This window comes from Microtus pennsylvanicus, chromosome 5 (genome assembly GCF_037038515.1).
Source record: "Microtus pennsylvanicus isolate mMicPen1 chromosome 5, mMicPen1.hap1, whole genome shotgun sequence".
NCBI lineage: Eukaryota > Metazoa > Chordata > Mammalia > Rodentia > Cricetidae > Microtus > Microtus pennsylvanicus.
In genome coordinates, this window is record NC_134583.1 from 82768167 (window position 1) to 82781782 (window position 13616).

The window sequence follows — 13616 nt, forward strand, 5'->3', positions numbered from 1 at the left end:
TTCATGTGACACCTGTCTGGAGTCCAAGATAGTATAGTTCAGTACACATAAGTAGTTTTCTTTGGTAGGAAGAGGAAATATTTTGTTTTTACCTCCAGGAAGCTTTACTTTTTACAAAACAAAATTCCTACTCAAGGATTTTAGATTTTTTTAAGAATTAGAATTCCAGAATTTAAAGAGCCTAGCTGAGGTTACCTGTTCTCATACCTGCTTCTGGGTGTGAGTAACATTGCTGGTGTGCTTCTCTGGCACGGCTCACACTATACACTGTACCTGCTTGTTAGGCTAGTTCATCAGAGAACTGTGGATTCACACTCTTCATCTTGGTGAGTCTTCAGCTGTAGGGGAGCAGGTCTGGCCATGATCTGTGTTTTGTGTAACTCAATAGGCATTTGGTGCCTGTCTTAAACTTGAAGTTGTGTTCTTCCTAGTCCTGATTGATCTCTTTTCTCATCATTCCCTTTGGTCATAAAGACAGCTCTCATCTCAAGCTGTGCTAACTCTTGTTAGGTTCGTCTGTCCTGCCCTGGGTCATCCTGCAACTGTTGTCGACCACTGCAGGGGGGTTACAAATAACTGCATCATGCTTCTCAAGCATTGTGTGCAGTAGGGTTTCTTTCCCATGCCACCTGGAGAGGGGCTCAAGAACCTCCCCCGCTCCCAGGCAACATGGAAGGTACTAGTTTGTGCCAACACAATGGAGAGGCCTTAGTGGTTACCTGCTTATTAGGCCTGAGTGTAGCCTTAGAAGAGCTGGTCAGGGAGGAGTTTATCTTGACTGGACTAAGTATGAGGGGACTGGCAGTGAGTTGTTTGTGGGTTCCAAGTGGCCTAAATTGTTGAGTCCCATATATTGATAGTAAGGGGCCCATTAAGGGACTTTGAGATAGGGGAGCACCCAGCCTGATGGGGACAGTGCTATAGGGTGCCACAAGACAGCTCCTATGGAATAAATAGATGCTACCTTATGGACTCTCATATAGCAGTGGATAGGCACTGTCCCCCAACCTGTGCTTTGTAGGAGTGGCTCTGACTCTGCCTTATTTCCCAGACGGAACGAGACGTGAGTGTACGGCAGAGGGCAGTGGATCTGCTCTATGCCATGTGTGACCGCAGCAACGCCCAGCAGATTGTGGCTGAGATGCTGAGCTACCTAGAGACGGCTGACTATTCCATCCGAGAGGAAATTGTGAGTCCTGCAGCCTGAGGGCTGTCCAAGCTGCTCCCTACTATGGACATGAGTTCCAGTGGATAATTTTTGGATGATTTTCAGTGCCCGGCAGGCTTACATGAGTGTCTATGAGACGCTACATAAAAGATTCCTTGGTATCAGCTTCCTTTCCCTGACCTTCCAGGGTGGATATCTGTTAGTGCAGGGTGTAATCATCTGTGCCAAGCAAGCGTGAGCTGATTTCATGATGGAAAAATTCTCCAAAGTGGTTAAGAAAAATAAAATTATGAAATCCACAGGTAAATTGATGGAGCTAGAAAGAAAATCATTATTCATTCATCAGTTGATGGGCGTCTTGGTTGTTTCCAATTCCTGACTGTTATGAATAGAGCAGCAATGACTATGGATGAGCAAGTATCTCTAGGTGTAGGATATAGAATTCTTTGGGTACATACCCAAGAATGGTATAGCTGGATCTTTTTGGTTTTTTTTTGAGACATTCCTTCATTACGTATCCCTGGCTATCCTGAAATTTTATGTAAACCAGACTGCACTTGAACTCACAGAGATCTGCCTATGTGCCCTACGAGTTCTGGGATTAAAGGTTTGTACCACCACGCCTGGTTTTATAGCTGGATTTTTTTTTAAATATTTATTTATTAGGTATACATTATTCTGTTTGCTTGTATGCCTGCAGGCCAGAAGAGGGCACCAGACCTCATTACAGATGGTTGTGAGCCACTATGTGGTTGCTGGGAATTGAACTCAGGACCTTTGGAAGAGCAGGCAATGCTCTTAACCACTGAGCCATCTCTCCAGCCCCTATAGCTGGATCTTGAGGTAGATTTATTCCTAGTTTCCTGAGGTTCTGAGGAACTGCCACACTGATTTCCTTAGTAGCAGTATAAGTTTACACTCCCACCAGCAATGAACAAGTGCTCCTCTTTCCCTGAATCTTTGCCAGCATGCACTGTCATATGTTTTATTGATCTTGGATGTTCTGACTTGGTTAAGGTGAAATCCCAAAGTAATTTTAATTTGCATTTCCTGGATGGCTAAGGATATTGAACATGTCTTCAAGTATTTCTTAGCCATTTATATTTCATCTTTTGTGAACTGTTTAGTTCTGTTTTTGTTTTGTTTTTCATGTATTTTAGATGCACTCTATCAGCTGTGTTACTGGTGAAGACCTTTTCCATTCTGTAGACTGCGCTTTGCTGGAATGGAGGTGTCCTTGCCATATAGAAGCTTTTAAGCTTCATGAGGCCCCATTTATTCTTGGTTTTAGTGTCCATACTGTCAGTGTGAAGTGACACCATGACCAAGGCAACTTTTAAAATAGGATATTTAATTGGAGGCTTGCCTTCAGTTTCAGAGGGTTAGTCTGTGCGCATCATCACGGTGGGGAGTATGGTGGCAGGTAGACAGTCATGGCTTCTGGAACACTGAGGGCTCATATGGCTTGTAAGTTGTAGGCAGACTGGGCTTGCCATGGCCTTTTAAAACCTCAAAGCCCACCCCTAGTAATAAGCCTCCTCCAACAATACCACACCCACTCCAAGACCTTCCCAAATAGTTCCACTAACTAGAGACCAAGCATTCAAATGTAAGAGCTTATGGGGATCATGCATAGACTCATTCAAACTACCAAACTTTGGAGGTTCTATAGAGTCAGGGAGGTAAGGTAATGCAGGGTTGGGGTATGACTGACCTCAGTAGATTGTTGTGAGTGTTAGCACTTTGTCCTAGGCGCAGCTCTTGTGCACAGTTGCACTGTTGTGTCCCTGAAGTTGACCAGTTTTCCTCACTTGAGTCTGCTGTTTTCCACTCTCTGGCCCTCTTAAGATCTGCTGGAAGCTTTCTGTCCACCCTGCGATAGGTCCTTCTGCAACCCAGCATAGACTGTGTGCCAGTCTGTTCTTGATGTGTTCAGTAGTATCTCTCTGAGGGCCCTGTCTTCTTTGCAGGTGCTGAAGGTGGCCATCCTAGCTGAGAAGTATGCAGTGGACTACACTTGGTATGTGGACACCATCCTCAACCTCATCCGCATTGCGGGCGACTATGTGAGTGAAGAGGTGTGGTATCGTGTCATCCAGATTGTCATCAACCGTGACGATGTGCAGGGTTATGCTGCCAAGACAGTGTTTGAGGTATGGTGGGGGAGGGGTGCACACCCTCACTAGGGGCAGTGGAGGGGACAGAGATGGGCTCCAGGGGTGTTGCTTTTCGCCCTTTTTTTGTCCCAGTGGTGGTTATGCCTTTCTTGAACTAATGTCCCCCACCAAGCAGCAGTTTCCTCTCATCCTAATCTCCAAACGCCCATTAGGGCTGATGGGGCTGTTGAGCCACCTACTAGCTGTCCTGTGCATGAGGGACATCATCTCAAGAGTCTCTGGGGATAGTCACTGGTCTTGCTGCTGGGCCCTCTGCTGTTGGCACTGCAGCAGCTGTAGGAAGCCAGGGTTTGCAGGGCTTTAGGGGGAAGCTCTCACTGACTTCAGAATATACCTTGCAAGGAAGGGCCTGTGTGTCTGCTGTGGCTTCACTTCATGTCAGCTGCCTTTTCTGTGGCCTAGCTCCTGATGTTCCTTGTTTCACAGGCATTGCAGGCTCCAGCGTGTCATGAGAACTTGGTCAAAGTGGGCGGCTACATCCTGGGGGAGTTTGGAAACTTGATAGCTGGGGACCCACGTTCCAGGTAAAAGACCCCAGGGAACCAGGTGTATGCACTGCACTGGACTGCCCCGCTCCCTGTCTACACTGCTTTGACATCCTGAGGGAGGAGGAAACCCTTACACTGGGAGCTGGCAGTATGCCCTCCTTAAAGAGGCACTGCTTTAGCATAGGGTCCCCACTGCAGGTGCAGGCTGAACACAAGACAGCACATGGGACAGATGAGATAGTGTGACTCCCCGTCTGTGCTCTCTGCCCCTCTCAAGCCCTCTGATCCAGTTCAACCTGCTCCACTCCAAGTTCCACTTGTGCAGCGTCCCCACCCGGGCACTCCTGCTGTCCACCTACATCAAGTTCGTGAACCTCTTTCCAGAGGTAAAGGCTACCATTCAGGACGTGCTGCGCAGCGACAGCCAACTGAAGAATGCAGATGTGGAGCTGCAGCAGCGGGCTGTGGAGTACCTGCGACTGAGTACTGTTGCCAGCACCGACATCCTGGTGCGGGCTCCTGGCTGGGCTGTTTGGTGCTGGGGCCACTGGGCTGGTAATGGGTGCCAGAATGGCCACACCAACTTCTATTCCTTCCAATAGGCAACTGTCCTGGAGGAGATGCCACCCTTCCCTGAGCGTGAGTCCTCCATCTTGGCCAAGCTGAAGAAGAAGAAGGGCCCGAGCACAGTGACTGACCTGGAGGAGAGCAAGCGTGAGCGAAGCATCGATGTGAATGGGGGTCCTGAACCTGTTCCAGCCAGCACCAGTGCAGCGGTGGGTCCCTGCCACTGTGTACCTGGTGCCCATCAGGGCCTCCGTTCCTAGACTTGGGAATGACAGTCCTGGTGTCTGTGAGAAAGATTGTGGGTAGTCCCGTGGAATCCAGCGCTGGACATGTGGTCAGGGCAACCTATTCTATGAGACCAGTTTTTAGCTTTTTGGGGTCAGGTGAGCACCTGTGGCTCTCTGTGGTGAACTTATTTTAGACCCAAGACTACACACTTCTAGAGGAGACCTGGTGTGTGTTCTTCATAAATTTAGAATTGCTTGCCTTTTTCCTCTTGGAGGTTTCCCTTAGTGACTGAAGTAGAACAAACTTCCCCTTGATGTGACACAATGGAGCTGTTCCTGTGGATGGAGGAACACAACATCTGATGGTCGTTGGTGGGAGACGCCATTTGGAGAGCTTTGTTACCGTCTTTTAACTAAAGCAGGGCTAGAAATGTGGTTTTGTGACCACCTTTGCCCTGGGTTGCTGTAGATGTGGTTCATCAGATGCTATAATCCCAGGCTTTTCTAGTTCTTCTTTGGCCAGCCTCTCTGTGACCCTGTTCCCTTTGGAGGGGAATATGTGTTGCTTTGTTTGGTAGCCCTTTTGAAAGAGTTATGCAGCCACATGAGGGGACCCAGGAGCTTACTATGTCCCCAGCCTCCTTAGTTCCTGACCAATAGCAGCAATTAAGACTGTGCCTGGCCTAAGGTCTGGCAAGGCTGTCACTCATACCTTTGCCCCTCACATGACAAAGACTCAGGGTGTCTCATTTATTTGAAATAATACTCATACACATTGTCACATGCCTAACCATGAACTATAAAAGCACAGCATATTACATCTGTTTCAAAGAATAAACATTTTGGCTTCCCTGTTAATATATTTCTACACTCAGCTTTCTTTGCTGAGGCCCACTCTGAGTTCTGCCCCTACTTGAAGGAGTTTCTGTGGCTGGGACAGACTGTTGCCACTTGTGTGCAGGGTACTTGCAACCACTGGGCACCCGCTCTGTCTAAGATGTGCTCTATTAGAATGGCTTCAGGATCTAGTTTTCTGATGTTTGCCTTTGTGAATGACCAATGGATGTTCAAAAGTTATTCAAAGTAACTCTTGAACACAAGGTCCCATTCCAGTAGCACCCCACCATTTATAGACTGGCCTGGGGAGCTCTGTGGACAGCACACAGGTGTGTGAATTGGCCGTGGTGTGGCAGGGCACCTTTGGGTAAGTCAGGTCTGTGAATGTTAGGTATTGAATGTGGGGTGACAAGCTATGCCCTTGTCCTGAGTGATACAGTAATGACTTCAAGGACTCCTTCTCCTTGCTCTCCTCTTCCTTCTCTTCTTTTAAGACAGGGTTTCTCTGTGTAGCCTTGGCATTCCTGGAATTTACTCTATAGACCAGGCTAGCCTTGAACTCAGAGATTCCCATGCCTCTGCTTCCTGAGTGCTGAGCTTAAATGCATGCACCACTACTGCCTGGCTTCAAGGGCTCTTTTCTTATGCTTTTGCCTGGACTGAAAAACAAGGGTTTGTAAGAAGTGTATGTGCTTGTTTATCTGCTTCTTTTCATAATGGAAGCAGACTTAATGCTGAGCTGTGAATGCATCCTAGCAATCTGTTTGCTTACCTTTGCATCTTTTTTTTTTTTACTTTTTTGAATTTTACAGGTTTATTAACTAAATTTGCTCTTTGATAATTACACACATGTGTATAATATATACTGATTACTCTCTTCCCACCTCTTCCACCCATTTTCCTTCCTGCACGTTTCTTTCTTTCATTCCTGTCAACAGTCAGTTGTGGATGAGAGAAAGATTCACAGGACTCTAACCCTTGCTGATGAGCTTTTGGCTATTGATAGATTCTGAGAGGTGGAATCTTCACTTGTGTGTTCACTGCTGAGCCCACCAGGCTCCAACAGAGAGCTCCACAACCTTATATAGATGGCCCTTATTAAACTCAGTAGACCACACACCAAAACTTTTCTCTTGTTGTTTGTTTGAAACTAGGCCTTCATATTGTAGCCAGGAATTCATTGTGCAGCCTAAACTGGCCTAGAACTTGCTATGTCGCATTGGATAACCTTGAACTCCCTATTCCCCTGTTTGCACCGTATGCAAACCTTACTGTTTTTGAACAGTTGACAGTAATGTGCATGAACTTATTTCTTAACCCCTGTATTTCAATGTTTTTGGTGGCAAAACATTTTTAGAACTTTGTCGTTTTGCTCAAATAGCATTTGTGGGAAAATGCAGACGATTTTCTAGTTGTATGAAATTATGATGGTATAATGACGTGAATGTCTTCATCTGAACTCATGGGTAGGCTTATTTTGTATGTGGTCAGCAGCTCTCTCTTGCTGGTCTGTAGTTTCTGGACTGCTTGCTCCCTGCCCCCTTCCCCAACTTCCTTGTTACTTGACCTGGGAGTGGACACAGGGCTGTGTGAGTCTTGAGCATCCAAGGATCCATGCTGATGTTCCCTTTTCTTATCTTCCAGTCTACACCTTCTCCATCAGCAGACCTGCTGGGTCTGGGAGCTGCTCCCCCTGCTCCCACGGGGCCCCCTCCCTCTTCTGGCGGTGGGCTGCTAGTGGACGTGTTCTCAGACTCAGCTTCTGCAGTTGCACCTCTTGCACCCGGCTCCGAAGACAACTTTGCCAGGTAGCCCAGTTTCTGAGTACTGCCTGGGTGGCATGGTGGGAGCTGTACCTCATGGGTGATTCTGTGCTTAGTCCCTAACACCTAAAGTACTATTAGAGAGGGGTCTGGTGTTCTTGTTGAGAGAGAGCATGTGAGTGCCTGTGCTTTGCTTTGGAGTCGGATGGTACCCTTGCTGTTTCTTTTCTTTGACATTTGATAAATACTGAGCTTATTTCTTTCCACTTATCCCTCTACCCCCACCTTCATGTCCCTTGTGCTTTCCTCTCTGTCAGTGTGGTTTTTTTATTACCCTCTAACAGATACCCTTTTAAATCCCCTTCAGTGCTGTGCATAGATAGCTGCCTTTTCACCATAGCCTCAGGCACCTGCCTGGCTCTTTCTTGCTTGAAGCAGGAACCCTGACTACTCGTTCATTTCTTGGCTGCCCAGACCCAAACAATTACATAGAAACTCTATTAATTACAGTTTGGCCCACAGCTCAGGCATATTTCTAGCTAGCTCTTATATCTTAAATTAACCCATTTCTGTTATTTTGTATTTTACCACAAGGCTTGTGGTTTGTTACCACTTACTTCTTGGGCAGCTACATGGTGTCTCCCTGACTCTACCCATTCTCTCTCCATGTCTCTGTTCAGATTTCCCACCTGGCTTTACTCTGCTAAGCCATTGGCCGAAACAGCTTTATTCATTATCCAATAAAAGCAACATATATGCAGAAGGACATTCCATATCATCTCCCCCTTTCTGTCTAAATAAAAAGGAAGGTTTTAACTTTAACACAGTAAAATTACATATACAAAACAGTTATCAAGGATTATAGTTACAATATTTAGTTCATTTGCATTTGACAAATTAAGGAAAATACTCTTATCTATTCTATCTTTGCAAGTCTAAAGTTTTATATATAATTGATCCTTTATCATAACTAAGATAAACTATAACTGTCTGTCTTCAACTCTTCAAAGACCCCAGAAGGATATAATATTACCTAAGTAAACAGGAAATGCACTGTAAGTAAGCAATTTCCAAACTCTAGAATTGACAGAGACATCTTACTGCCTGGATAGTCAGTCACCTAAAGTTCTTCTGTATTGTTGGTGCATCCATCTTTAGCCTACAGGCCCATAGTATCCAGCAAATTTTGCGTGAAACAAGAAATTTAAAGATCTGTTCTGTAATGACAATATTCATCAGTTGCTTTCTTCTGTGTCCTGCAGAATGTCAGGCAGTTTCTTCTATGAAGTGAAGCAGGAACCCTGAAGGACCATTTTCTGTGGGTCCTGTATGTCCAGTTTATATAGCATATCTAATCAAGCAGTCCAAGCAAGAACCAAATGGCTAGCCTTGTCACATTGAAGGCAAATTCTATAACAAGTTTCTTCACTGTTCACAAACCTCTCTGAAATAGTCACTGTTGAGAAAAGTCTTAAGTTCTTAAAACATTTTAAATGCTGTATTAAGTAGATCTTTGAAAGGTTTGAAGAATATTTAACTGAAATATATCTCTATATATCTAGATGATTATCTATTAACCTGTATTTCTTAATTATACATTATATTTTAAATGAGCCGCATAAGCATAATATCTTAAACAAGAGTAGAAATATACATATGCAGAATCTCTTTTCCAAGGTAACATATCCTTTGACTCAAATTTTGAAGTCAGGATACCATTAAAATATATATGTTGGTTTTTCTTAGCAGCCTGTACAACGGAATGTCTTTCTGTACTTAGCTCATTAACAGTCAAAAAATTTAAAGAAAACACAATAATAAACATAATCCAGATTTTTTTGTGTATTTTCCATCTTTACATGGCTTATTTTTCTTTACACTTTTAATCTATGACTGTCTGTACTTTTTATATTACTTTTACTGTTTCTTTAAAACTTTATTTTTTATAACTATTTACTTCCTTTTTACACTGTTTATACTTTTTCGTCTCTCTTCCAAACCTGACTCTGCCTACTCTATATATCTTTGTTCAGATTTCCCACCTGGCTTTACTCTACTAAGCTACTGGCTGAAACAGCTTTGTTCATTAGCCATTAAAAGCAACACATCTACAAGAAGGACATCCCATATCACTTGCTGACTCCCTGGGTCGAGCCCCTTACATGCTCACTTACATGCCTCTTGTCCACCCACTTTCTCTGTTTTCCACTTTCAAAGGTTTAGAATCGCTTTCCTTCTTGTTGGCTGATTTTGCCAGCTTCCCTTGCTGCTCCTTACTCCGCTGTATCCTGGTTCATGGCTGATGTGAAGCTCCTCACTTGTACCCTCCAGTGGCAGTGGATTTTGTCTGGGGAGGTTAGAATGAAACCTCTGTTTCCTGCCTGGAGATGATACCAGGGTTCTTGTGGTTTTAGAGTTTTCATTTCCTTGTATTCATTTTGCACATGATCCTTCCTTCCTGTTAGGAAATGTGTGTTTGGAGCAGGCTGTGAACAGACCTCTGATGGCTTGAGAATTGCTGAGCTTGGTATTTTACAGCTGTGGAAAACCCAGCTTCCTAGACCCTTGTTGAAGGGGCAACATGGGGTTCAGCTATGTACCCTAGTTTTTACAGGGTCTGTATCTAGGAGTACCCTAGTTTTGCTTTGTTATTGTTACTCCATGACAGCCATGGGCTGTGGGTTAGTTACTCCTTGGTGTCCTGTGAAGATGGGGGTAGGGAATATGGGTGTTAGTTGTTTGCAGACTTGAGTCTTCCTGTGTTGGTGTAAGGTTCTGGCTTGTGCTGTCCAGCTCCAGTAGGTCATGCACTTCTCCTTATCCTGACCTACTGGTCTGATCCTTGATACCATCTCTAGGTTCTGGGATGTTTCTTCAGGATACTACCCTGTGTAGGGATTTGCCTGTCTTGACTTTGATGTGGCCACACAGGGTTACCACATGATGTTTGTGTGGTGCATTGTGGAAGGACCTGTTGCTTTGGGCAGTGCAGCATGCGTGAGGGAGGTTGCATCCTCCATAAGCTTAACATGACTTTACCTATGAGTTCCCTTAGGTCAAGTGCAATTGAAATGACCTTTTGGAAATAGCCAGCTGGACATTCATGGATGGCAGGGCTTCTTTATCATTTGGATGATAGATTGATACCCAGATCTAAGTGTGTGAGCCCCATAACTTCTGCTTAGGCTCCTTGAGTAACATCCAAGCTGGGCCTGAGTAGAGTGCTGGCCTAGGGAAGTGGGCCCTATGCTAGTGTTTGGAGCCCAGCCACATCCTACAAGAGAACAGTCATTCTCATGTGCGCTGTTATATGTTCTCAGAAGTGTTGGAAAAATTATCTCTTATACAGAATAGATAGTGTTTTATTTTGGGACATTTCACTGTTGCCAGAACTGGGCAGACAGTTTTGGGTTGTAGCTGGATGACTTGGAAGAGCTGTTGGCATTTGTGCCTATGGTATGTTCAGAGGGTACTCTGTTTCCATTGTTCTTGTGGCACAGTGCAGAGTGGGAGCTGTAGAGGTCCTCTGCCCTGCGTGCCCAGGCACAAGGGAACAGCTCAACTGTAGAAAAGTTGGCTGAGCTGATTGCTGTATGATCTAGGGCAGAGGTCACTCAGCTTGGTCCCTGAGCCTATTCAAGTGTGCATTGAGACCTTAAGATGTGCTGCCACATGTCACTGTCTCAGGCACTGAGAATCCAACTGCACCCTCTACATATTCCCCATTCCTAGCTTCCTTACCCCAGATCTCCCTGGGTGATAGTCACAGGTGACACCATCTGTTTCTGAGTGGCACCTGAGGAAGCTTGCCACCAGATACTGGCTCTAGCTCCAGCTTTAAAGACTGGGATAAGAAAGATCCTTGAAGCACTTCACTTTGTCTCTTCTGTCTCCACAGAAATATTTTTGCTCCAAAATACTGTAAACCCTTTCTAACTCTGCTTGCTGCAGGTGGCTCTGAGTGATGCTTCACTATCCTTTTTTCCTAGGTTTGTTTGTAAAAATAATGGTGTGTTGTTTGAGAACCAGCTGCTTCAGATTGGACTTAAGTCTGAATTTCGGCAGAATTTAGGTATGTGTTTTACTTAATGACAATTTCTTTAAGAAAAAAAGAAATTATGAGAAATAGCCAAGCATGGTGACACACAAATGTAACCTGTTGAAGCCCGTGTGGGTCCAACATAGATAATTCTTTTCCCTAACTGGGACTGTTACGGAGTCGCTAGGAATAATCAGACACAACTTACACAGTCATCATGGAAGGGCATCTCAGGGTCTTTTCTCCTGACGATCTCCCAAAGATTTCCCATGTTTATTCTCCAAACAGCTTATATATCATCACATAAATTGAGCGGGAAAACACATTAGGCAGTCTCCTAGGCAACCAGGTGAATGGACTTTAGTCATGTCTGCATTCTACCTGTATGCTAGCTGTCACGTAGGCCTGAATTAGCATCCAAATTACCAAGAAGTAAGCACCAAACATCCTGACCAGCTAACACCTCTCCTCAGGTGACCTACATTTCTAACAAAAGAAAGAAAGGATCAGTACATCCTTGCTATTGTTACGCAGAGACAGCTTGTCTGCAGAGCTACCCGACCACCTCAGATCGGGCTTATGGCTTTTGTGCCATACAGAAATATGGGCCCACAGTAAACCCAGCATTTGGAGGCAGAGACAGGAGATTTGCGTATTTGAGGGCACTCTGGGCTAGATAGCATGTTCCAGACAAGCCAAGGTTACATAGCAAGAGTTCCTTCAGCAGCAACACCACCACCAAAAAACAAAAATTTAAGGGCAGGTATGGTGCTTACATCTCTAGTTCCAGCACTTGGGAGACTGAGACAGGGGGATTGTCATTTGTTCCAGGCTAACCTTGGTAATAGTGTAAGATCCTGTCTAAAATAAAGTAAATTTAAAAAACCAAAAAGAATTAGGGGAAATTATATAATGAGAAATGTTTATAATCTGTGCACTGACTAGTAACATGGAAAATGGGATGTTGGGGATAGCTATACATTACTAAGCTATGTACCTAGCATGACTTAACTTATATACACTTTACCACAATTAAAAAGGAAGGGAATTTTCTTGAGTCATAAAAGAAAACATTTTGCCCACCACACTGTTGGAGTTACTACTAAGGTGGATTTGATGTCTGTGAAAAGGGAGTAGACCTGCCCTGCAGCCCTGCAGCCCTGCAGGATTCTGGGGACCAGTAGCATTTATCTGAGAGATGCCAGGCTGATGAGACTGCTCCCCTGTGTCTGGTCTGACCAAGGCTTTGCCCCTTGTCATGGTGATTTCACCAGGTTTGGTTGAGGAGGGAAGCTAAACTGTTTTTTCACAACTTTTAGTGTTTGGTTTCCTTTCTGAACTCCAAGGGTGTAAGTGTCAACAGGATCTAGCCATTTGATACAGGGAGCATGTCCTGATTGGTCACTGTAGGGGCATGGCGTGTTAGAAGGACAGTCCTGGCTGTTAGTATCACCGAGTGAGTCAGCTGGTAGACAAAAGCGGAGGATGTATGGTTGGGTCTAGGTGCCTTCAACACAGGGCAGGCCGTTCCTCAGAGGGCTCTGCTGTCCTCCTGACCTTGTGTCTGTGGTTGTGGTTCTAATTTACAGAAATCTGACTTCTACCCTTGAGTAACTACATAAAAAGGAGGCCCAAGGGCAGGTGTGAGGGGCAGAAGAGAAGATACCCTCCCATCCCCATTTCCCTTTTCTCATTCTGCCATGCTATTTTTTATTTGGCTTTTGTTTTGTGTTTGAAACAGGCTCTTTTTTTTTGTGTTTTTGTTTTTGTTTTGTTTTTCCTAAACAGGGTTTCCCTACAGCTTTGGAGGCTATCCTAGAACTTGCTCTGTAGATTAGAGTGGCCTTCAATTCACAGGAATCTGCCTGCTTCTGCTGGGATTAAAGGCGAGAGCTACCACTGCCCAGTTTATGTACCCCAGGCTGTCCTCAAATGTTCTATGTAAATGAGGTTGGCCTTGAACCCCTGATCTTCCTGCTTCTACCTCTCAAGCACTGGGATGACAGGCAAATGCTACTTTGCTTGCCTGCTATGCTACTTTTAAACTAGAAGCTTAATATAGTGGCCTGTGTTTATAATCCTAGCATTTGGGAGGCTGAGGCAGAAGGGTTGTCATGTCAGGGCCAGCCAGGAATACATTGAGAGTTCTAGGCCAGAGGCGCGCGCGCGCGCGCGCGCGCGCGCGCGCACACACACACACACACACACACACACACACACACACACACACACACACACACACACACAAAGTTGTTTTTATATTTTAGCAATAGTCATAGTTTACAATAATATATCTAACTGGGAATTGCAGGGGCCACTTTTGACTGACTATTCATGATAAATGTGACAT

General features: G+C 44.9%; 1 protein-coding gene across 2 annotated transcripts in view; it reads left to right on the plus strand.

Moving 5' to 3' along the window:
- Ap2a2 (adaptor related protein complex 2 subunit alpha 2) overlaps positions 1 to 13616 on the plus strand; it is a 68206-nt gene that overhangs the window by 48953 nt on the left and 5637 nt on the right. For both annotated transcript variants that reach the window (XM_075972775.1, XM_075972776.1), the window contains exons 10-16: positions 1052 to 1189; positions 3139 to 3321; positions 3772 to 3869; positions 4111 to 4342; positions 4436 to 4609; positions 7109 to 7272; positions 11217 to 11299. In XM_075972775.1, the coding sequence (XP_075828890.1) occupies positions 1052 to 1189; positions 3139 to 3321; positions 3772 to 3869; positions 4111 to 4342; positions 4436 to 4609; positions 7109 to 7272; positions 11217 to 11299 (1072 nt within the window). The remainder of the gene's footprint in view (positions 1 to 1051; positions 1190 to 3138; positions 3322 to 3771; positions 3870 to 4110; positions 4343 to 4435; positions 4610 to 7108; positions 7273 to 11216; positions 11300 to 13616) is intronic.